This window comes from Rhinolophus hipposideros, assembly GCF_964194185.1.
Source record: "Rhinolophus hipposideros genome assembly, chromosome: 5".
Lineage (NCBI taxonomy): Eukaryota > Metazoa > Chordata > Mammalia > Chiroptera > Rhinolophidae > Rhinolophus > Rhinolophus hipposideros.
In genome coordinates, this window is record NC_138051.1 from 16,703,612 (window position 1) to 16,729,169 (window position 25,558).

Sequence of the window (25,558 nt, forward strand, 5' to 3'; positions counted from 1 at the left end):
TACATTACAATTTACAAGAAGTTTTTGCAAGAAAGACATAAACTTCCAAGCCACTGTTGTCTAAGTCACCATTATTTGGGTTTTCTGATTATTAGCAACCCTTAGCTGCCCAGAACTAGTTCTATTAGGACTGCCACTTACTCCCATTTCCTTGTTACTTGATATTTGGCTAAACTGATTTGGCATTGTACTAGTGACAGCCTATATGAATTATGCATTCCACTTAGCATTTTCAAAGATTCTATTGTAAATGGATATTTAATAAGCTTTTTCACTTAACCCTAAAGAGCAATAGAACAGTCATGCATAAAAAGCCATAATTCAGTGAACTGTTTAATAATCACCTTCCAGAGAAATAATTGATTGTCAAAGACTATACGTCTAGGCAGGTCTCAACAGTATAATGAAATCAGAACAATGAAAAGTGTCTCAGCTGTCTCAATCTTTCATTTCTTCAGAACCCTACTGCCAATGATTAAGAGATGAAGAGCTTGAGAGTGGAAATGTTCTTGAGGGGAAATCTGGCTGAAATGATGAGGTCTGGCTTTATTATAATCTCCTCCTGTGTGCCTAATAAATTTGTAGTAAGCCAAGCAAAGGACAGAAATTTTACTTAGTGTATGATCTGTGAGATGTAAAAAGATAGACTACCAATTTAAAAGGTGGGAAAGGGGTAGAGGGTGCAGGGGACTTCACTTATTATCAAAACTGGTCAAATCTGATGGCAGGTATGCCAATTAACAGTTAACCATGTGATCATGGCAATCCCATTGCCTTACTTAGGTAATGTCCAAAATGTTGGCTTTTCCTCCTGGCTTTGGAATTCCTGGTAAGGCCCTGGACACAACACTGCATTCTCTTAAGGTGAGGGATCTCAACAAGACCCCCAAGCCCTCCACATATAAGATTTAAAGTATGTCAAAAGTAGTTCTTCCACAAAAGAATGGGTACTCATAATCTATACCCATTAGGCTAAAAGGAAAAAGTACTTGCATGTATTTCTTCACTTTGGGAACAGCTCGAAGATTTCAAATTAAAATAATGCTAATGAGATGAAAAAGGTGTTGGTCAGTCTGTTACTTTGCCTTTATTTGACACAAGAGATGGCAGATAATGGAGATTTTATCTTTTATTCAATTTTAACGGCAACCTAAGTTGGCAGAATTAGTGGTATCTGACTGAATGCAACTGGTTAGTGCTCATACAACCAACAATTTACGTCTTCACTACCTGTAATTCATCCCAATTGTATCATGTTATGATACAATGTGGTACCTTAGGTGCCCAGCCCTTGTTCCATCCCACAGCCACCATCTCTACCACCACAGCAGCGTTCTGTGAACAGTGAATCCTTACTTCTTACTGACCTTCCCCAGGCCTACGTGTGCTGGACTCAGAAGTCACCAAAAAGAGGTTTCGGGTGGCCACCCCAAGATAAAAGAGGGTGATCTTCCCACTAATGCAGAGTCATCACAGATATGAGAGAAGTCACAGTGAAAAATAACTATGGATACTTGGGGTGTAGATCTTAAGACAGTGAAGGAAAAAAGGAAGCGAAGATGACGGAAAAGAGAAAGGAAGTGCCATCAACATGATGTAACAAGAATAAAAACAATTCTGGTCTGGCTGTCAGAAGAATTAAATGGGTTCTGGTCCCAACTATGCTAATTAGCCGTATGGCCTTGCAAAAGTCACTTTCTCTCATTGGGTCTGTTCTGTTACCTATAATACAAAGTTAATTAGTTTATCTTTCAGCTACAGACACTATTTTAATGAAAAATGAGAGTAAGGAAACATTATGGAAAATTTATCACCAGGACTCTGAAAGTTCTTTTCCATATAATAAGAACAAAAAGTAAAATATGTCAAAGATAATTTATTAAATGAGAACGTGTTATTTTTAGTTTCAATGCAATAGACTAACCTTTTTCTTACTATGCTTACTATTTAACCTTTTTCTTACGATGCTTGAAAAAAATGCATAAAGATAATAAAGATAGCTGATTTTGGCAAGCCATCCTTCTCCACTACAATGAGACCAAGATTCAGCACACTTTGCGGTGGATGAAGGAAATCAGGTACTTGTGAAGGAATATTCCCCCCAAAATGAAACAGATAATATGCTGCACAGACTCCTTTCATTTGGGATAGAGATTCTTAAACATGATTGTGGTTGGCTAGTTCTCAAGATTTTCATTTTACTGTCAAAACTGTTTATCTACCCATCCTTATTAAAACCCACATGTTTACCTATTATGCTTTAAAACAAGCACTGTAAAGAACACAGCTGCCTAGCTTCAGGCTGTTTACAGCAACAGAATGACAGGCTTAAGTCTCAACCAAATACTGTACTTTTCAATACTAAACAGCCTCCCGTGTACAATAAGTCAATGAAATGTAACCTAACTGGGATATTCAGTTGGTTCAATCTTCTGTCAAGGTAGCCATCTTATTCTAAGTCCTGATATCAGCTTTATATTTATTTTTTTTTAAATTGTATTAACACTTTCTTCTCATTTTATACAAAATAGATGAAAATTATACCTTGAAAATATCACAAAAATTACCCTTAAAGTAGTCTAACACTCTATAATGTAAAAGTGGCATTTAGTGAGGGATTGTAAATATGCATCTTATCGCCTAGTGCCCACCTCATTGTCCACTGAAAAAGATTCTAAGCCCTTGGACCAGTCTTTAAAATTTAAACGTATTAAAAAGGTCTACATTAGGAAATCAAAGTTAAAAATCAGTTATGTATTGAAATAACAAGCTACAGAGGGGAAATGCTTTTATCCTAAATATCCAAATAACTGTACATGAAATAGTCAAGAAAAAACAATTTTGCAAACATTTAAAAATTCCTCACTTTACCTCACATGTACACATACCCTGGTATATGTGAAAATGGATTACTTTCAAATGCATTTGTCCTTTATTATCTAAATTAAGGGATTTTATTATACAAACAGGCAAAAGGAAAAAAGAAATCATTTCTGAGCAGCATCTGTACTAATAATCAGAAAAAAATGCACCTGAATTTTACAATAAATTAGCATTTCATTTATCAAGAAACTCTGTGTTTCAACCTTAAAAGGAAATCCTCATGGAAAATAAACTGCACTTGTACCCAATAAAGAACAAGTTTATTTTATTTATTTTTTATTTTTTTATGTTTTTAAGAACAAGTTTATTTTAAAAGAACAAATTCTAGCTTGGTTAAAAATCATTACTGGCTAAAGGAATGGGACTTTTCCTTCAAGAACTCTAATATAAATATCTTATTTCCCATTTTTAACAAATGAATAAAAATTAAAAACATAATCATTTTGTATTTATTGAAAGCATCCAAATATTACTTGAGAAATTTTAAAACTTCACAGGAAAAAAAAAAAACCCCATAAATTAAGAAACTTCTCACTAGCTTAAGCTGCTATACATGAGCACAATGAAGTACTGCGCACAAAGAATGTGTAAAAGAAAAGCGTAACAAATACGTTAGTCACTTTGAATAGAAAAGACTTGCCCAAACTAGTCCCTTCCAATTGTACTGATGTCATTTGAACAATATAGATTGCTTTTCTTTGTCCAGATCCTGGTAAGTACCTGATTTATACCTCCAATGAGCAAATTTTTTTCCTAGGATAAGGAAAGATGAAATTTGGAAGGAAAAAAAAGCCAAAAAAATGTTTTAATACTATGAAATAAAATGCAGCTATTTAAAAGAATAAATTAGGGTAATGATAATAAGAAGACCAAAAATGGAGGAATAAATGCTATGCTTGCCTCATCCTGTGAACACATCAAAATTACAACTGAATTATATAATAGAACAACTGTGTTTCCCCGAAAATAAGACCTAGCCGGACAATCAGCTCTAATGCGTCTTTTGGAGCAACAATTAATATAAGACCCAGTCTTATTTTACCATAAGGGTCTTACGTTAATTGTTGCTCCAAAAGATGCATTAGAGCTGATTGTCCAGCTAGATCTTATTTTGGGGGAAACAGGGAATCAACATGGAGAACCATCTGAAGTCTAGCTGAACAGAAGTTTTACAACCAGGATATAAAGAAGCGACATCGAGAGTGGTAGGAGGGGCAGAAATGAGAAACAGGCTGGTCCACATCCACTTATGGCAATTGAAAATCAGGAGAGATATCTTGGCCACAGAGGTTCCCACAAAGGAATGAGGGACTCCCGGCCCCTACACCAGGCACCCCAGCCCAGAGTACTGGTGCCAGGAAAAAGAGCCCCACAACTTCTGGCTGTTAAAAACAGTGGGATTCCCACTGTCCAGGTGGGACAGAAGGCAGCAGGAAACCAAAGCATCCTCTTAAAGGGCCCGCACGGGCACTCACCTTGGGCTCTGGCAGAGAGATGGTGATTCTGGAGGTGTCAGAGATACATGTGAAAGACTGAATTGGGTAAGTTCAGCCAAAGACTGGAGGGACAGTCACCATTTTCTCCATGTGGGTCCCTTCTCCCATGTAGCCAGCAGATGGGTGCCATCTTTCCTGTGTTGAGCCCGCCCCCGCAGACCAAATCTGAATCTGATTGTCCTGGTGAGCTCTGCTGCTCCAACCTGCTGACTCACTCAGACCCTGCCTCACCCAACTTGCTTTCACCCAATTTGCTTACTGCATGAGGCTTTACTGGCGCTGAACCTTACGGGAGATGGCAGGTGGCAGCAGGCCTCAGAGAGTCCTGGCTTTTTGCAGAGCTACCCCAGACTGGGTACTGGTGACAGCCATCCTCGGTTAACAGTGTGGCCTCTCCCAAGCATCTCCAGGTAAAGCACAGGCAGCAACCAACTGTGGATCACTTTGTAGCTCCTACCAGGTATTCCCTGGCCAGTCATCTGGGCCTGCACTGGAGCCCCTCTCAAGAGGCCCCATGTCATGCAGGTGTCTCTGGTCCTGCTTCCCGCTTAAGAACACAGGATATGATGAGGCCAAAAAGGAACACCCACGGAGCCATAGATAGGGGATTCAGACCACTATAGTCTCACTGGAGGCTGGGTTGGAGATACAGGAAGCAGACTCCACACTATGCACAATCCGCGGTCCGCTTCTCTACCAACCAACCCCACTTGCTACCTGGAATCTGCTGTCTGCTTCTCTGCCAACCAACCCCACTTGCTAGCTGCAATCCGCCCTTGCTAGCGTAGTCATTGCAGTTATGTTAGTGACTAATGGCTAACTGGTTACAGATGATGGCCATCTACTCACAGCTGACGGCCATCTACTACCCAAGCCAGCACCCTTCTACATGAGGCTCAGAGCCTGGAAACTGCTCTCTGGGACTCTGTCCCCACACCCCGAAACAACCATACTTGGAGGTTGGTTTCAGACCACAGCAGAGCACCACCCAATTAGCCCCACAAGTGGCACACACAAAAGGTGGTCTCAACAGGCACCAGAGGTCACTGGGGCAAATCCCGCTCCTTTGGGTAAGCCCCCCACACAGCAGCCCATAACATGTGTACATGGCCAAACTCCACAGCCAGTCAGCCTGAGTGTCAATACCATCCACTGGCATGCCAACAGCAATCAATGTTCAACTATAACAGGAGGGCACACCCAACCCACACAAAGGACACTCCTGGAACTCCCAGTTCAGGTGACCAGGGAGACTGTGCCACTGGGCCCTACAGGACTTTTACTACCTAAGACCACCCAGCAACACTGGGAGATACAGCACCCCTACCTAATACATAGAAACAAACAGAGAGGCAGCCAAAAGGAGGAAACAAAGAAATGTGTCCCAAATGAAAGATCAGGAGAAAACTCCAGAAAAAGAACTAAACATAATGGAGGCAAGGAACCTACCAGATACAGAGTTCAAAACAATGGTTATAAAGATGCTCAAGGAACCTGGTGAGAACTTCAACAGAGAGACAGCAAGCATAAAAATGGACATAGAAATCATAAAAAAAGCAGCAGTCAAAAGTGAAGAATAACTGAAATGAAGAATGCACTAGAAAAAAAATGCACTAGAGGGAATCACAAGCAGACTAGAAGAAGCCAAGGATCGAATCAGTGATTTAGAAGATAAGGGAGCATAAAACACCCAATCAGAACAGCAAAAAGAAAAAGGAATCCAAAAAAAATGAGGAGAGTTTAAGAGACCTCTGGGACAACATCAAGTGTAACAACATTCACATTATAGGGGTACCAAGAGGAGAAGAGAAAAAGCAAGGGATTGAGAACCTATTTGAAGAAATAATGGTTGGAAACTTTCCTAACCTGGTGAAGGAAAGACATACAAGCCCAGACATACAGAGAGTTCCAAATAGAATGAACCCAAACACGCCCACACCAAGACACATCATAATTAAAATGGTGAAATGGCAAAGTTTAAAGACAAAGAGAGAATCCTAAAAGCAGCAAGAGAAAGAAAACTAATTACTTACATGGAAGTTCCCACAAGACTATCACATGATTTCTCAACAGAAACTTTGCAGGCCAGAAGCGATAATATTTGCAGGCCCAAATATTCAGAGTGATGTAAAACAAGGACAATAACCAAGACTACTCTACCCAGCAAGGCTATCATTTAAAATTGAAGGAGAGATAAAGAACTTTCCAGACAAGAAAAAGCTAAAGAAGTTCATCGACTCCAAACCAGTATTACAAGGAATGTTAGAAGGACTTCTTTAAGATGGTGAGGGGAAATCAAAAATATGAATAATAAAATGGCAATAGCTACATATATATCAACAATTGCTTTCAATGTAAGTGGGTTAAATGTTCCAATCAAAAACACAGCAAGAGGTCAGCCCGGTGGCTCAGGTGGTTGGAGCGCCATGCTCCTAATGCCAAAATCACCAGTTAGATTCCCACATGGGTCAGTGAGCTGCACTCTCTACAGCTAAGATTGTGAACAATGGCTCTCCCTGCAGCTGGGCCGCTGTGAGCAGGGGGAGGTTGGCATAAGTTGGTGTGAGCTGCCATGGGTGCCGTGTGCTGCGAGGAGCGGCTGGTGGCCACCGTGAGCGGCTGGCAGCCAGCGTGAGCGGCCGGCAACCTGTGAGAGCTGCCGTGAGCAGCCAACCGACAACCCACAACCAACCGCCTCAGCCGACGGGGGGGGGAGGGGCGGGGGGGGGGAGACGCAAGGCTCAGAATACCAGCATGGGCCAGGGAGCTGTGTCCTACATGACTAGACTGAGAAACAATGGCTTGAACTGGAGTGGGGAGGGAGGAAGAAGGGGGGAAAAAACGTAGCAGGGCCAAATGGAGAAGAAAACAAACCCTTACATATGCTGCCTACCACAGACTAACTTCAGGTTGAAAGACACACACAGACTGAAAGCACAGGGATGGAAAAAGTTATTTCACGAAAATGGAAACAAACAGACAAAAAAATCTGGGGTAGCAATATTTATACCAGACAAAATAGACTTTAAAACAAAGGCTGTAACAAGAGACAAAGAGGGACCCAGTAATTCCACTATTGGTGTTCATCCAAGAACCCCAAAACGCTAATTTTGAGGGGATGTGTGCATTCATATATTCACTGCAGCATTGATTACAATGGCCAAGATGTGGAGGCAGCCTGGATGTCCTTCGATAGAAAAATGGATAAAGAGGAGGTACATATATAGGGGGATATTGCTCAGCTAGGGAAGGGAATGGGTTCTTGCCATTTGCGACAGCATGGATGGATGTGGAAGGTATTGTGCTGAGTGGAGTGTGTCACAGTGAAAGACAGATGCAATGTGATTTCACTTATACCTATGTGGAATCAAACAAAACAGAAACAGACTCATAGATAAAGAACATTTTGATGGTAGCCAGATGGGAGGTGGGTTGGGGTAGGGGGTGAAAAAGGGGAAAGGATTAAGAAGTACAAATTGGTAGTTACAAAATAGTCATGGGGATGTAAAGCATACGGAATATAGTCAATAACATGGTAATAACTATGTAGAGTGCCAGGTGAGTACTAGTCAGGGGGATGACTTCTTAAATTATATAAACATCTAACCATATGCTGTACACCTGAAATTAATACAATATTGAATGTCAACTGTAACTGAAAATTTCAAAAACGGAGAAACAGTGAAGGGCAATAAGAGGTTCAAATTTCCAGGTATAAAACAAGTCATGGGGATGTAATGCACAGCATAGGGAATATAGTCAATATTGTGATAGCGTGGTAGGGTGTCAGATGGTTGCTGGACTTATCCCGGTGGTCAGTTCTTTGGGTATATAAATGTTGAATAAATATGGTGCACCGCTGAAACTAACATAACATTGTACGTTAGCTACATTTTTAATACAAAATTTTAAAAAATAAATAAAATAAATTAAAAGCTATGTGTATATCTGTCCATTGATATGCATCAAAAAGTTGCAGAGTAACGTGTCCCATATGACATTGTTGTAAAGAAAAAACTCTACCTATGTGTGTACGTATGTGTATACACATTTGTACTAAAGAACTAAGGTAAGTGTAGAAGGATACATAAGAATAAGTATTGGTTACTGTTTGGGAGCTAGGGAGAGCTTAGAAGAGAATATATTATTTTCCTTATGTTCAAGAATCTGATAAAACTTTAAAGTTTTAAAGATAATTGTAGATCCATATTCACTTGTAACAAATCATACAGAGATACCCATTTACTCCTTCCCCAGATTTCCCCAATGGTAATATGGTGCAAAACTGTAACACAGTATCACAACAGAGATACTGATGCTGATACCAGTCAAAAGACAACATTTCCATCACCACAAGGATTTCCCATGTTGCCTTTCTAAAGCCACACACACTTCCCTCCCATTCTTCCCTACCCTAAGCCTGTGTCATGCAGGGTGTCAGGCGGGGTCTCAGCGCCCGCTCCCCACATAAGAACGCAGGATATGGTGAGGCTAAAAAGGACCACCAATGGAGCCATAGATAGGGGAGTCATACCACTACAGTCTCGCTTGCTGCTGGATTGGAGACACAGGAAGCAGGAGCCACACTATCCGTAACCTGCCGACCACTTCTCTCTGCCAACCAACCTCACTTGCTAGCTGCAATCCACCATGCTATCTGTAATCCGCTCTTGCTAGCTCAGCCACCGTCTTCTTGCTAGCCCCCATATTCTGCTAGCGTAGCCACAGCAGTTATATTAGTGGCCAATGGCTCACTGGTTACAGCTGACGGCCAACTAGCCACAGCTGATGGCCATCCAATCACAGTTGATGGCCATTTACTACCTGAGCCAGCACCTTTCCACGTGAGGCTGAGAACCTGGAAACTGCACTGCTGGCTCTGTCCCCACAGCCTGTCTTTAACCACTGGCAGCCATTAATTTTGTCATTTTAAGAATGTTGTATAAATGGAATTATATATACAGTAGCTAACGAGATTGGTTTTGCCTCAGCATAATTTTCTGGACATTCAACCAAGCATTGCAGGTATCAGTATTTCATTTATTTTTATTCCTGAGTAATATATATCCATTTACTCCCTGAAGGACATCTGGGTTGTTTCTAGTTTTTAGTTATTAAGTAATAAAAGCTGCTGAGAATATTCATCTCAGGTTTTTGTTTGAATACAAGTTTTCATTTCTCTAGGATAAATGCACTGCTTTACCTGTATCCCACAAATTTCGACATGTTGTATTTTTATTGTAATTTAGTTCAATGTCTTTTTTTAAAGTTCCCCGAGACTTCTTGTTGATCCATGGATTATTTAGAACTGCACTGTTTAGTTTCCAAGTGTTTGGAGATTTTCCTATTATCATTCTGTTATTGATTACTAGTTTGATTCCATCCTGGTCAGAGAATACAGTCTGTATGATTTATTTTAATTTATTGAAGTTCATTTTTATGGCCCACATATGGTCTTAGTACATATTCTACGAACAGTTAACAAAAACGTGCATTCTGCTGTTGTTGGGTACTGTGTTCTATAAACGTAGATTATTATAATAGATCCTGATGGTTTCTGGGGTGATGGGTTCTATATCCTTAGAGAATTTGTCTAGTTTTGCTATCAATTGTTCAAAGAAGAGTGTTGGTCATCAACTATAATTCTAGATTTGTCTATTTCCCCTTTCAATTTTTACTTCACGTATTTTTCAGCTCTATTATACGGTTCATACACATGTAGGATTCTTTTGTCTTTTTGATGGATTGACCCTTTACCATATTACAATACCTGCTACATCTCTGATAATTTTCTTTGTTGTAAAGTCTATTTTATCTAAAATGAATACAGCCACCCTTGCTTTCTTTTGATTGTGTGCATGATATATGTATTTTTTTCATTCTTTACTTTCAATACCTATCTCATTACATGGAGATAAGTTTCTTACAGAAAACATATTGTTGCCAATCCACTTGGCAATCTCTTCCAATTGGTGTATTTGGACCATTTATATTTAATATAGTTATTGATATATTGGAGTTTGTAGCTGTCACTTTATTTTTGGGGTTTTGTTCTGTTTTTTTTTTCTTTTTTCTTTTACCGCCCTTCCAATGGGTTACTTAACAGTTTTCAAAGTTCTGTTTTATCTATCATGTTTTTTAAGTGAATCTGTTTGTATAGCTTTTTAATTCATTGCTCTAGATATTAAATTATATATACATAACGTATGACACAGTATACTGATATTGTCATTTTCCAATGAAAGTATAGAAACTACCTCTGTTTATGGTCTCCCCTATTCATAATTGTCTTAAAAATGTCCTCTACATACATTTAGAACCATATCAGTGTTATAATTTTAGCATCAACCATCAAACACAATTTAGAAAGCTCAGGAGAAGAAGGTAAGTCTATTGTTTTTAGCCATCATTTTTGTTTATTGTGTTCTTCCTTCCTGGCATTCTATGAGTCCTTTTTTTTTCTATTTGTTTCCTTTTTGTTTAGAGAATTTCCTTTAGCCATTCTCTTAGGGTAGGGCTGCAAGTGACAAATTCTCTTAGCTTTCCTTCATCTGACAATGTCTTGATTTCCTCTTCATTCCTGAAGCATAATTTCACTGGATATAGAATTCTGGGTGGACAGTGCTTTTCTTTCATCATTTGAAAAATGTTGCACCCATTCCTTCTGACTTGTATGGTTTCTAATAAGAAACCCACTGTCATTCAAGTTGTTTTCTCCTATTGGTAACACATTGCTTCTTTTTCACTTTCAAGATGTTTCAAGATGTTTCACTTTCAAGATGTTTCAAGATGTTTTCTTTTTCTTTAAACTTCCAAGTCTGACTACTATCTGCTTTGGTGTGGACTTCTTTGGGTTTCTTTGGTTTGGGGTTCACTCAGCTCCTAGGATTTCAATGACATGAAGATGTTTTGTTTTAGTCCTATAAGTCCCTGAGGCTCTATTCACTTTTTTTCTCAATCTATTGTCTTTCTATTGTGCAGATTAAGTACGTTGTACTGCTCCATCTTCAATTTCACTGACTCTTTCCTATGTCCTCTCCATTCAGCTGTTTGAGCCATCCTTTGAGTTTTAATTCAGTTACTGTATTTTTCTGTTTTAAAATTTTCCTTTGGTTCCTCTTTATAGCTTCTATTTCTTTACTGAGACTATTTCTCTGCTAAGATTTTCTATTTTTGCATTGTTTCAAGTATACTCATAATTGCTCATTGAAGCATTTTTTTGAGGGCCAGTTTAAAATCTTTATCAGATAATTCTAACATCTCTGTATAGAGGAAAAACTGAGGGTTGCTAGATGGGGGGGGTAGGGATTAAGGAGAAGAGGAGAGGATTAGAAAACACAAATTGGTAACTACAATATTGCCACAGGGATATGAAAGCCAGTTTGGGGAATATAATCAATAATGTAAAGATTTTGTAGGGTGTCAGAGGAACACATGTCTTATTAGGGAGACCACGTCAGGGATGGTGTAGATGCCTGACCACTGCACTGTACACCTGAAGTTGAAGCTGAATAATATTGTATGTCAACTGTAATTTAATATATATAGTCATGGGATGTGGAGTACAGCATAGAGAATAGAGTCCATGGAATTGTAATAGATATTTACGAGGTCAGCGGAGCAATAGAGCAATAGATTGGGGGAGAGGGGTTATTACTTTGTGAGGGGTGAACTAACTATTGCATTGTTTTGTACACCTGAAACTAATACAAAAAAATTCTAACATCACTGTCATCTGAATAGCATCTATTGATTGTCTCTTTTCTTTCAAGCCAAGATGTTCCTAGTTCTTAGTATGTCAAGTGATTTTCTATTAAAACCTGAACATTTTGGGCATTAAGTTATGAGAGTCTGGATCTTCTTTAAACATTGTTTTAGCTGGCATCCTCTGACATTGCTCTAGTAGGGGCAGTTAGGGGAGGACAGGAGCTGCCTCATTGCTGCCAGGCAGGCGTGGTAGTCCAGGTTCCCAACTTGGTCTCTGTTGACACCAGGGGTGAAGGCCTCCTTGTTATTGCTCAGTGGGACTAGGAGCTCTGGTTCCCAATAGGCCTCTACTGACACCACTCTGGTTGGGAGGGATAGCAGTGTCTCATTATTGTTCCCCATACTGTTCCCCACATGGCCATCAGGAACACAAAGGGAGAGAGGGGATAGCATCTTTACTGAAAGTCCTTTTCTCCAATTTTTGGAGTCTTCTCACGTTTATCTAACAAATAATGTCCAGGGTTAGTACCTGTACTTAGAAGAAGGAATAAGGAAAAGTACAGCTATTTCATGCTCCTGAAGTGGAAGTAGAATAACTTTTATGATACAATATTTTCTTATGAACTATACATTATTTATGAAAGACCTTGAAACACGAATCCCTCTTACCTAGGTGATATTAAGCCCTTTTTTTTTCTTTAGTTGTATGACCAAAAACAAAAACAACTACACGTGAAAGAAGCAATGATGCGCTGGCTCCTTCATCCTCAATTAACATCTGGGAGTCTATGAACTCGTCTCATAATTAGAAGGTATTTTGTGGGTGATAATATTGAACTCCTCAGTAAAACAAACGTAGGACCTTATTACATTTCTAACGCTCCTGCTACAGTGTATACATACTGTTTATGCCAGTGGTTCTCAACTAGGTCAAAGGGTGGGGAGAACAATTTTGCCCTTCTCCCCAGGGTTTCATTTGGCAACATTGCAAGATACTTTATTGTCATGACTTTGGGGAAGAAAGGGAGAGTAGAGGATTGTGCTGCAGGCATGTAGCGGGTGGAGGCCAGGTATAATTCTAAACATTCTACAATTCACAGGACGCCAAACCACAATGAAGAATTATCCAACCCAAAATGTCACCAGGGCCAAGGTTGAGATACTATGGGTTAGCATGTTTGACTTACATTTGATGACTAAGTTTAATCTTCAGGCATTCTGTGCACCTGTTGGCCTATGTAATTATTTATGGAACTCTGAATGCTAGGTCTGGCATGGCCTTACCTAAGCTCTAAAGAGAGGCGTCATACTATGCCCAGATGGCTCCAAGGTAACATTTCTAAAATGAAGAACCATATTCCTTGCTTATCCTGAAGAGAATGTTGTTTATATAAACTCCAAATGTTTAAAACAAATATCCTTATAATCGTAAGAACATTTTAAATCATAATTTAAAACACTTTTACCCTTCCTTTTTTTTTTTTTTTGCTCTCACCTACCAAGCCACAGCCTTTTCAACAAATTCCCCACTGTTCCCTTCTCAACCTAATAAAACCTTCTGAAACCACTTTTATCCAAAATTATGCAAAGCTCCATCTTCTGGAATTGCTGGGGCACGGGGAAGGGAAATGTAAAAAGCAAGAATGAGATTTAGGCTGCACTAAAAATCAGCATAATGGAGGGCAGGGATGGGAGCGAGGTATGTGATGCAGGCCAAGTCTTATAACCCAGGGCTTGTGCCCCTGGTTCCTGAGTGTACTGCTTCGGTCCACTCTCCTACATAAAACCAGTGAGGTAACTTGAGTGTGAAGAAAAGAGACACAAAAGAAAAAAATACCAGTAAGAACAACATTCACAGTCCGGTGTTCATTTTCCATTTGATACTCTCCCTTCTTCTGTTCTATTCTATCTGAACCCTTCAAAATGGACTCTCTTCTGAACGTGTAACTTTCCCCACCTGTACAGGACCTCTGAGCCATTTTCTCACACAGGCCCCTCTTCATGGCAAGTATGCTGACTGCGCCATAGAGTTGCTTCTCACAGGGCCAGGCACCAAGGCCTTGTTCTCCCTGTTAAGCCTCCCCAGTGCGCATCCCTGCATGATTCCTTCTTCTATGAGAGCCATGGAAAACCTAATGAGGAATACCCATTTTGAAATGGCCCACATAGTCACGCTGGTCTTGTTCAGTAATCGTGAGGAGGTGTGGGTCTTAATTGAAAACATTTGTCCTACTCTGTTGACAAACATTAGGTCAAAGACGACACTGGGAACACGTTTTTGTTTCCCTAGTGGGCTTTATGATCACATTCCTTAAATCACAGCCAAGAGTGCATTCTGGGGCTGAAACTATATACTTTAAAGACGTAATGTGGCAGTACTATCCTGTGTACTAACAGGAGGTTTGGAGCTGCTGCCAAGAACTGTAACAGAATCTTCTGCCTCTTACTGTCATTGGCACTGCCATTCTCAAAAAAGACTGTCTTTTTTTTTTCTCTTTCTCTCCCCTAGCCCAGCCCTCACTTTCTGTGTGGGACTCAGGTTCCCTTGTCATTTTTGTTTCGAATGTCCCTACCAGAGCACAGTCTATATCATGGGCAAAATATCTTAAACCATGACCCTATCTAGCTTTGCTCCCTGCGAGGGACACATCAAAATCAACAAATGCATAGTCATGGCATGGTTCCAGTCTAGTCTCTGGGGGGTGACCTCCTGGGAGAGAATCCCAACTCAGCTGTGTATTAGTTGCTGAGAAAGTCTCCTATGTAAAATGGGGCTCTTACCAGTTTCCACCTGATAGGGTGTTGCTGGGACAAAAATGCACATAAACTATGTCCCATAGCGCATGGCACACAAGAATCACTTATAATCTCCATAGCTGGGAAGACTTAGAAAGTAAATGTTTACAAAAATATTTTAAGAGAATGATTTTTCACTGACAATATTACAGAACTCCTATATGCAACTTTTTAATAGTAATACATCATTCTTCCTAGGATGTAAATTCACCGCTAATAATGCTAAGCTGTAACAGAAAAAGACTGTGTTTCATATTAAACCTCTGTTATTTAAATTCTAAATCATCACAAAGACTTTAGAAGTAAAGGTCACCAGTCAGGTCTACAACTAACGTTCTTTGAACGGTTTTTTAAATTACCTATTAATGGCTTTCCCTTTGAAAAGAGGATACCCTCCCCGGATAGAAAATTCAAAAATTCAAATTCAAAACCCAAAGAATAACACCCCAGTGCTTTGCCTAGCTTTGAAACACACCAAATGCGCTGCAATATTTTTCTGTACATAGCCTAAGGTGGCATGTACCCAGGAGAACTACCTATAACTAACTCTCCTTCTGGTTCACCTACTTCCATCTTAAAGTCGTAACTCTGGCCGAGGATGCTCTGTATGAGCTCTTTTACAGTCTGGTCGGAAGCCAGCTGGGCCTCGGACTGCAGCGAAGCGATGATCTCCTCTATGGACGTCGGGGTCACTCGCACGGGCAGCGGGGCCTGTGGGGCGGCCTGCAGCCGGTCGCTCAGCGGGACACTCTCCAGGTCTGTCTTGGAAAGTGACCCCGCTGACTCCCGCGGCTCCCTGGCCGCGCCCTCTTGCAACACGTCGGTGCGAATCCTCACTGTCTTCCGCGGGATGGCCGCATCCACCTTCTCCTGCTCGCCCTTCGCGTCCCTGACCTTGCGGGCCCCTGCGGGCGGAGCCGGCTCCAGCTTCGCGTCGGACCCCGGGCCCGGCTGGAGGACCAGCGTCGCGCCGGGGAGCCGCGCAATCCTCCGGCCCCGGCGCGCTCCGCGCTTCTCCCTTGGCGCAGGCGGTGGCATCAGCACCAGGGGTTTGGACGTGCCAGCTGTGGTGGCGATGACCGGCGGCCTCTTCAGCGGCCGGTACCGGAGGAACGCGGAGCTCCGCAAGTAGAAGTCCTGGGGGCGAAACGCCCCCGGCTTCCTCGGAGCGGCCCCCTCCCTCGGGCCCGGGGGACGCGCTGCGCCTCGGGGCGCCTCTCCCGGGAGGGCTGCATAGGGCGTCCCAGGGCCGTTAGCCCAAGGGGACCGTGATGGTTCCCGGCGTCCAACACTGGAAACGCCCCCCTTGACCCGAGACCGGGCCGGCCCTGGCGCCTGCAGGCCGCAGACTGGGACTTCATCTACGGCCGGCTTGGAGATCAACTTCTCCTTGAATCGGGGATAATCCTTTTTAGTCTCCCGGCGAACCTTTTCAAGCTCTTTAACTATGTGCAGTTCTTCTTTATATGTCAGTCCAAAGTGCTTCGAAGTCGTGGACATCTTGACTAATTTGTCCTGTGAAAAAAAAAAACATTATATTTATATTTATGGGTAGTAAATAGATATAGATAGATATAGGTAGATACATAGAATACAAAACTTCTGTTGACAAAGAAAATTCCTGCTCCAAAAAGCTTCTCATGATAGAACTCTCGCTGGGCTCCCTGAAGCACCAGGAGGTAGTACTATTAGCTTATGTCATTTTAAAACCAACTATTGCACCTTCTCACAGGAACCATGAAAAACCTTAAAAGCTTTTTGTAAAACCTTTTCTTTTTAATTTTACAGTGGGCGTTTCTGAAACTATTATTGGATTTATTTTACATTTCTAGCGTGTTTCCCTGAAAATAGGACCTAGCCGGACAATCAGCTGTAATGTGTCTTTGGAGCAAAAATTAATATAAGACCCGGTCTTATTTTATTATAAGACTGGGTTTAATATATAATATAATATAATCAATATAATGTAATGTAACGTAACGTAACAAACATAACATAACATAACATAACATAAAATAATATAATATAATAATACCGGGTCATCTGGAGGTCCACTCTACTGTGTTTCCCCAAAAATAAGACCTAGCCAGACAATCACCTCTAATGCGTCTTTTGGAGCAAAATTTAATGTAAGACCTGGTATTATATTATATTATATTATATTATATTAAACTATATTATATTATATAAGACCCAGTCTTATATTATGATAAAATAAGACCTGGTCTTATATTAATTTTTGCTCCAATAGACACATTAGAGCTGATTGTCTGGCTAGCTCTTATTTTCTGAGAAACAGGGTATAGATTGTAATTACGTCCTACTTCCAGGCAACCGAGACCATAGTAAGCATAGGCATAGAAAACCTAAAATAATCCCAGCAGGAGTGCACTTCCCACTTACTTCTCCAGCTAGTCCTGGGTGTCTCCCTCCCTTACCCAGCCCACTTTCCTCAATGTGTCACAGTGTATCACCTGAGTTACAGCAGAGTGTGTGAAGAGAGAGGGTGATCAGCTACAGGGAAGGCTGCAGGAAAATCGTGAGGCCTTGTACGCAGTGTGTGTACTTCTCTGGGCCACTAGAAACCATTCAACAACTTTTAACAGAAAAGTGGCTTGATAGGATCTGGTTCTTGGGGGATAGTAATATTGAGTGGGAACAAGAATAAAGGGAGGGGGGCAAATAAGAGTGAAAACAGATATAAAAAGGTGAAACTGATAGGATCCGGCCAATGATTAGAAATAAATGGGAGCAATTTAAGCTCCTTCATAAAATGGGAACTTTGAATCGCCTTCATAAAGTCTTGGTTATAACCAAGTGCATAATAAAGTTTCTGCTATTCACTGAACTATACACGTAAAAATAATTAAGATGGTAAATTTTATGTTGTGTGTATTATCGTAATTTAAAAAAAAAACAAACACTTCTGCTATTCAGCAGGGCCAGCTATCTATGATCATAAGTAGATTTGGAGACCTTGAGAGCTCTGAAGTCACTACCAAAAGCCAGGATACGAAATATAAATAGAAAAGGGCTGATTCTTTGGCCCTTTGACCCTCACCTGTGGGAAGTAGGGTGAGCAAGAGCAGAAGAGAGCTAGGAAAATGAGGAGAATACAGTTCCACAGAAGCCAAGAAGAGGAGAGTTTCAAGAATAAGGGTAAAAAAAACAAAAATAAAAGTAAAAAATAATGAATTCGAAAAACTAATTTATTTTTTAAAAAGGTCAAGTATCTTTGAAAATAAAATTATAAAGCAGAAACACCTGGAATATCATCATTATTTGCAAATATGATTATCTACCCTAGAAAACCTAAGTACTAAAAACTATTTAGAATTATAATAAAGTTCTGCAAGGCATTTAAATTTAAAACTATTTATACAAAAATCAGTAACTTCCTTTATACCAAAATGATCCATTTAAAAGCATAATAGTAAAATTCCATTACATAAAATTTATAATTTATCTAAAAAAGTATTTAATAATAAACGACAAAAAGTGTGCTAAAACCACATGAATAAAATTATTAATTTTACTGAAAGATACAAAAGAAAGACTCAACTGGGGCCGGCCTGGTGGCTCAGGCGGTTAGAGCTCCATGCTCCTAACTCTAAAGGCTGCTGGTTCAATTCCCACATGGGTCAGTGGGCTCTCAACCACAAGGTTGCCAGTTCAATTCCTCAAGTCCTGCAAGGGATGGTGGGCTCCGCCCCCTGCAACTAAGATGGAACACGGATGGCTCAAGTTGGTTGGAGCGCGGGCTCTCAACCACAAGGTTGCCAGTTCAATTCCTCGAGTCCCACAAGGGATGGTGGGCTGCGATCCCTGCAACTAACAACAGCAACTGGACCTGGAGCTGAACAGCGCCCTCCACAACTAAGATTCAAATGTCAACAAAGGACAACAAGTTGACTTGGAAAAAGTCCTAGAAGTATACACTGTTCCCCAATAAAGTTTTGTTCCCCTTCCCCAATAAAATCTTTTAATAAATAAATAAGAAAAATATTTTTTTTGAAAAATATTTTTTAAAAACAAAAATAAATAACAGTTCCCTTGTGAGAAGACCAAATATTTTAAATTATATCAGATCGTCACAAAATACTGTATTGGTTTAATGCCATCGTAATCAAAATCTAAATATGGCATTTTGCATTTTGAAAGGTAATTTTGAATTCATTTGAAATAATAAATAATACTGTTTATTAGCCAAAATTTTGAAAAAGGTAAATGAGGGGGCACTTGTCCAACAAGATAATTAAAACTTATACAGATATGAAAATTAAAACTGAAACACTGCTGGCAGAATCAACATACAGACTGAGTGAGCAAAAGAACTGAGAATAATATGGCTTATATTATAAAGCCAGCATTAAATTGGTGATAAAAGAATTATTAGTAAATTGTGCTGAGGCAAATGGTTGACTATTTGGAAGGGAAATTACATTTCATTTTATGCCATGCTCCAAAATAAAATGGATTTAAGACTTAAATGTAGAAAATATATTCTTGTTTTATTTGCATTTCTTTGCTTATCACCTCTCCACATTTCTTGGTTGAATTTCTTTATAACAACTCATAAAAGAATTATTTTTAAAATTAGATTTCTTCATTTATCATGTAGTATGTGCAATATGAAGAAAACATCCTATTTAGCCTCTAAACAAATCATATTACTTTTAATCTCCAAAATATCCACTGCTGGTTCTCAAACTCAAGACCCTACTACATGACAGAACTCTCATCTGAGAATCGGTAAGCTTTCTTTCTCTACACAGTTCCACCACTGACTAGACCTTTGACAATTCATTTCTATCTTTAACAATATTTCATAATAAAAAGTGGAAATAATAATCCTTTGCCTCTTTTCCAGGCCATAGTATATGAACATTAGAAATGATTTCTAAAGCACTTAAGGAAGTTTCCTGATTTAAAAATGCTGTGTAATCCTCCTCATAGCATTTTGGCTGTTGTTGTTTAAACAGGTGGTAATACGTTCATAGTGACACCATCTGCATTTCTTTCTACAAAAGACTGTTTCAGGGAGGACCTAAAACAGAGCACAGACCAGAAACACATTAGTACCTGATGAGAATCTGACTTGACTCTCCCAACTGCACTTCCCCTTTGTTTCTTAGTTCCTGCTTTGTATTCCCTTCCCAAATTCTCCCAGCCCTTAGTTTGCTATTGAAGTTTAACAAGTGTTCATTGTTTAACGCTTCTCCCTCGAGTTCTTCATAGGAAAGTTGCTCTTTATATGTTAAAAAAAAAAAAAAAAAAAAAAACCCAGGAAATAGAACTTCTAAATTTGACAAGAAATTGTGTGTTTTCAAGGTAGGTGGTATCCCAATGTTAAATGGGCCAGTCCATCAAAGCTTGGTTGCCTTTATTGCCCCCCCCACCCTCGAATACTGCAAATATGTAAAATAATTTTTAAACATCCAATCTCATGAGAAAATAACGTTCTCTTTCTCTTGGTAGCAATTTATTAAAAGAGACTAGTTCTAGTTTGGAGATACTCAAGGAAAAATAATGTAGCCAACCCGAAAGGGCAAATTATTAATCTACATAAGGTATCAAGCCTGCTGTTCACAATCCATGTTGGTTAAGTTTACCCTACACTCTAAAATGGGACAGAATGTGCTCGACACCTTTGCAACCAGAGCAGTAACTTCACTCTCCTATTCTTTCCTAATTATTGGCACTCTGTTGCCTTTCCTTCTTGCTCTAGCAGGAGGTTCAATGCCAGAGCAAAGAGGTAGTCAGAAAGGTCAAAAGCCAGCCTTTTCTCCTCTCCCACAAGGTCTGGCCAGACATAAGGAAGAAGCTCCCTGGCCAAAAATGGCTACCTATGTGAATGCTCTAGACTCTGGTACAGGCAGCACTCTGGTCCTTGCAGGTGTGGCTGCTCCTCCTATTGGAACAGAAGATCCAAAACTCTGCTCTAGACTCTAACTAAAGTAGAAACAAATACCGTGTTTCCCCGAAAATAAGACTAGCCGGACAATCAGCTCTAATGCATCTTTTGGAGCAAAAATTAATATAAGACCCAGATTTATTTTACTATAATAGAAGACCGAGTTTTATATAATATAATATATATAATATAATACAGGGTCTTATTTTACTGTAAGACCGGGTATAACATATAATGTAATGTAATGTAATATAATTATAATATAATACCAGGTCTTATATTAATTTTTGCTCCAAAAGACGCTGACTGTCCGGCTAGGTCTTATTTGGGGGGAAACATGATATAGCGGACCTCCAGATGACTTGGTTCCAAGCTACACGAACACTTCACACAGGGAAATAAGTCCTTCACACATTAGGCCTAGTTTACAGAGCAATGCACTGGGAATAGTTTATCAGAGTAATACATGGGGGATGGAGCCAAAGCCCCAGTTGGTTATATGGATTACCAGGTCTTGACCTCCTCTATACGGTCATGGGCACCTCAGTGGGGAGGGTGACCCATTAAAGACAGATTTAGATTCTCTTAGATCGATGGCAAAATACCTCAATTCACTTCCTGAATTTCACACCGACATCAGCTTCCAGTGCACAGCACTAAAGTTCCAAAAGAAACGTCTAAACCCAAGGACATTCTATCTAATCTAGTAAAACAGTCAGCATTACAAGGAAAATAAAGATATTCTGAAAACAATATTTGCTTTTGAAATACCAGTAGAAATGAGATCTGTTTGTGCTAATTATAATTTATGAAAACGTCTAAAAGGAAAAATACAAACATTTTAACAATTTTGTTAAGAACATCGGATAATAGTCATTTTTCCTATTTTTCTACACTTTCTATAATACTGGTTTTGTCACCTTAATCCTAATAATATCAGTAATACTAGTGCCAATAATAGCAAGTAACACATAATGTGGTGGTTAAAAATGATATAGAAAATAGAGAAAAGCTGTTTTCAAGCTCAGAAAAGAGTTTTTTCTAAACTATTCAGAAGCCCACAGAAATTTCAATGAAAGCCCTTTATCATTCTGACCAGAAGAATCAGAGAAAAGCACCAGGCAAGAACCACCACTGAGGAGTAAGAGAAAACTCCCAGAGGAGAGAGAGTCGGAAAAAGTAATCCCCCAATTCTGTGTCTAAATCCCACTCAAATCTAGACTGACCTCTGAACCATGCACATGTGGGACAAACTCAAAGCAACACAGCAAAGGCTTAAAGAGCTGCTGAGATTCAGTTGAACATAATCTCCAACCACAGAGTGAGATAGAGCTTATAGTACATCTAACCTGATGAATTGCCTGCTAAATGAAAAAACATCCACATTCTTCACAGGAATGTAACAGAACACAGAGTCTACACAACAAAACATTTACGATATGCAGGGTATAACAAAAAAATACTAGGCACAAAATGATCCAGGAAAATCTGACCCATTCTCAAGGGCAAAGAAAATAGATGCCAGTCCCAGAGATGACCTAAATGTTAAATTGTTAAACAAGGACTTTAAGGCAGCTAATCTAACTATGCTCAATGAAGTAAAGGAAAATATGCTAAAGATGACTCAAAAGAAAATCTTAACAGAAAAATAAAAATACATAGAAATTTTATATCTGAAAACTACGATATTTTCAATAAAAATTTGACTAGCAGAATGGAGATGTCAGTGAAATGGAAGCTTAACCAACAGAAATTATCCAATATTTAAAAAAGAGAAAGACAAGCTTAAAAAAAAAAAAAAAACAGCATCAGAATCCTGTAAGACAGTATCAAAATCTCTAACATATGTGTAACCAGTATCCAAAAAGGCAAAGGGAGAATGGGGTGGGAAAATATATTTGAAGGACAAATGTCTGAGAACATCCCAAATTTGGAGAAATACACAAATTTATAGATTCAAGAAGCTCAGTACATTCCAAGTAGGGTAAATTCAAAGAAAACTACCGTACATGTCAGCTGCTGGAAACCAAAGACAGAGATAAAATATTGAAAGCAAATGGAGAAAAACAACACACTATTTACAGGGAAAACATGTACGATGTCCAGGATATAATCGAAATGACCAAGGACTTCCCTTCAAATACCAAAAGACAGTGAAACAGGATTTGTAACATGCGAAAACCCTAGCTAGACTGTTCAAGAATAAAAGAGACAGAACAAAGATCACCAATAGGAATGAAAAAGAGATTTTCACTACAGGTCTGAAAGACAGTTAAGGATAATAAGAGAATATGATAAACAAGTTCATGCCAACAAATCCAACAATTTAGATGAAATGAGCAAATCTCTGAAAACTGAAATTTATCAAAATTAACATAAAAAACAGAAAATCTTAATATTCCGATGCTAAATAAACTTACTACTCATTGCCAAAAATCTTACGACAAAGAAATTTCCAGGCCCAGATGATTCTCTCAAACACTCAACAAAGGTATAACACCCATCTCACACAAATGTTTTCAGAAAATGGAGGAGGAAGGAATTCATTTTCTGAGCCTTTCATAATCCCAATACCAAACCTAACAAAAGCATTTTTTAAAAAAGGAAAATACTTACCAATATCCCGCATGAACACAGATGCAAAAATCTTTAATAAAATATTAGCAAAAATATATTTGAAAAAGGATAATATATCCTGATCATATAGAGTTTATCCCAGGGCTGAAAAATTGATTTAACATTTGAAAATCAATAGCATTCACGATATTAACAATATAGGAGGATAAAAATAATCATTTCAATAGTAGAAAATCATTTAATAAAATCCAACACCCATTCATGATAAAAGTAAATAAACAACTTTGGGCAAACTATGAATCAATCATAGGGAACATGACTGGATGAGGAAACATCCTCAATCTGAGTAAGAGAATTTACGAAAAACTTACAGCTGACATTGTATGTTTGCTTTCCCCCTAAAATTGAAAAATAGACAAAATACCTCAACTCTTACCATATCTATTCAACATTGTACTGGAGGCTCTAGCCATTATGATATGGTGAGGAAACGAATAAAAGAAATGCAGGTCGACAAGGGAAAAGGAAAACTGTCCCTATTTACAGATACATGGTTTTATTAGGTTGGTGCAAAAGTAATTGCGGTTTAAAAGGTTAGAAACAGCTGCAAAAACCGCAATAATTTTTGCACCAACCTAATAGGTTCAATATCCTAATGAATCTACTGAACAATTACTAGTGCTAATGAGTGAATTGCCAAAGTTGTACGACACAATATGTTAACATACAAATTTGTATGTTAACATATTGTATTTTTATATATTAGCACCAAATAATTGGGAAATAATACCCTCCCAAATAAAGTAACTAGAAATTAATCTAACAAATGATGTCCAAATCCTCTATGCTGAAAATTACAAAACAGTGCTAAGAGAAATTAAAGACCTACAAAATTTTATGAACCATGTTTGTAAACTGGAAGATTCCATATTGTTAAATATGGCAATTCTCCATAAATACACCTATAGAGCCCAATCAAAATTCAAACAGGCTCTTTTTTATAGAAATTATAAACTGATTCTAAAATGTATACATAAATTCAAATGACTTAAAATAGCTAAAGTGCTTTTTAAAAAGAAAAAGCTAGAAGACTAACAATACCCGATTTCAAAACTTAACTATAAATCGACAGTAATCAAGACAAAGGTCTGGCAAATCATTGTGCTGAGTAAAGGAGGCCAGACACAAGAAAGTATGTATTATATGCTTCCATTTCTAGAAAATGATACCTATGCTATGGTGTCACACAGCAGATCAGTAGTTGGCTGGGGGCGGTAGGAGAGGATGATTACAGGGATGGAGAGCAATGTGGGCAGAGGAATGAAAAAGCTGTTGTCTTGTTTACAGTAATTGTTTCAAAGATGTATGTGTATACATCTGTCAAAACTCATCAGATCGTGCACCTGCACATGATACAAGCCGTACGTTCTGTGCAGTTTATACCTCTATAAAGTTGCAAGTAGGAAAAACACACAATTTGTTAAACTTTTATGCATGTTAAAACTAAAAGAACGACTGGACGCCTTTAAACTCCCGCAGTGGTAGTCTGCAATAATTTCATCGTAGATCTGTGGCCTTCAATGCTACTCAAATACTTCTTGCAACGAGCTTAGTGTCCCACTACACACCAGAGTTTTAGGGCCATACTCAAGAAAACAGTCCCCAATTTTGAAATTAGACACATTGATCTCAGTGGGGGAGGGGGGTGCACCTAATGATGTTTAAGGTTTGCCTAAAACAACCTGTGCCTTTCAAAGAATAGCAGAAAAAGTCAGGGAGTTGGAAATTAAATTCTTTCCACTGTGACCTTTCACCCTCCCCACAGCCCCTCTGATTCCTACTCCTCTTTTGCCTTCCAAGCCCCTTCTCCTTTCCCCACAGCCCGGCCGTCACATCTCCCTATTTTTCCTTTCACTAGGTTTTCACTGCTCCCAGTTCCTCCTCAACTTGTGCTCTCCAGGACCAACCTCGACAACAACCCAGCCCCTTCTCCAACCCCAAACCCATTTCCCCGCCCTGATTTTCGCGAGGATTGGAGTGGATTTAGAGAAGCGAAACAGAGACCATTGCTCCGCCCCAATACCGCAGCCTCACCTTCCCACAGCCTGCCACGCGAAGTCACCCGCGCCCCAGTCCGCGCCTTCCTTTACCCCGCCTCGGGCGACGCCTCTGCTCCCGGCCACGT

At 39.4% G+C, this 25,558-nt stretch overlaps 1 protein-coding gene across 1 annotated transcript in view; it reads right to left on the bottom strand.

The window, feature by feature from the left end:
• Nucleotides 1-16,382, bottom strand: part of TTC6 (tetratricopeptide repeat domain 6) — a gene marked incomplete at both ends in the record, with an annotated part of 195,629 nt that extends 179,247 nt beyond the window's left edge. Inside the window, one exon of the mRNA XM_081048294.1 lies at nucleotides 15,450-16,382. Within this exon, the coding sequence (XP_080904420.1) occupies nucleotides 15,450-16,382 (933 nt within the window). The remainder of the gene's footprint in view (nucleotides 1-15,449) is intronic.
• Nucleotides 16,383-25,558: the final 9,176 nt, after the last annotated feature.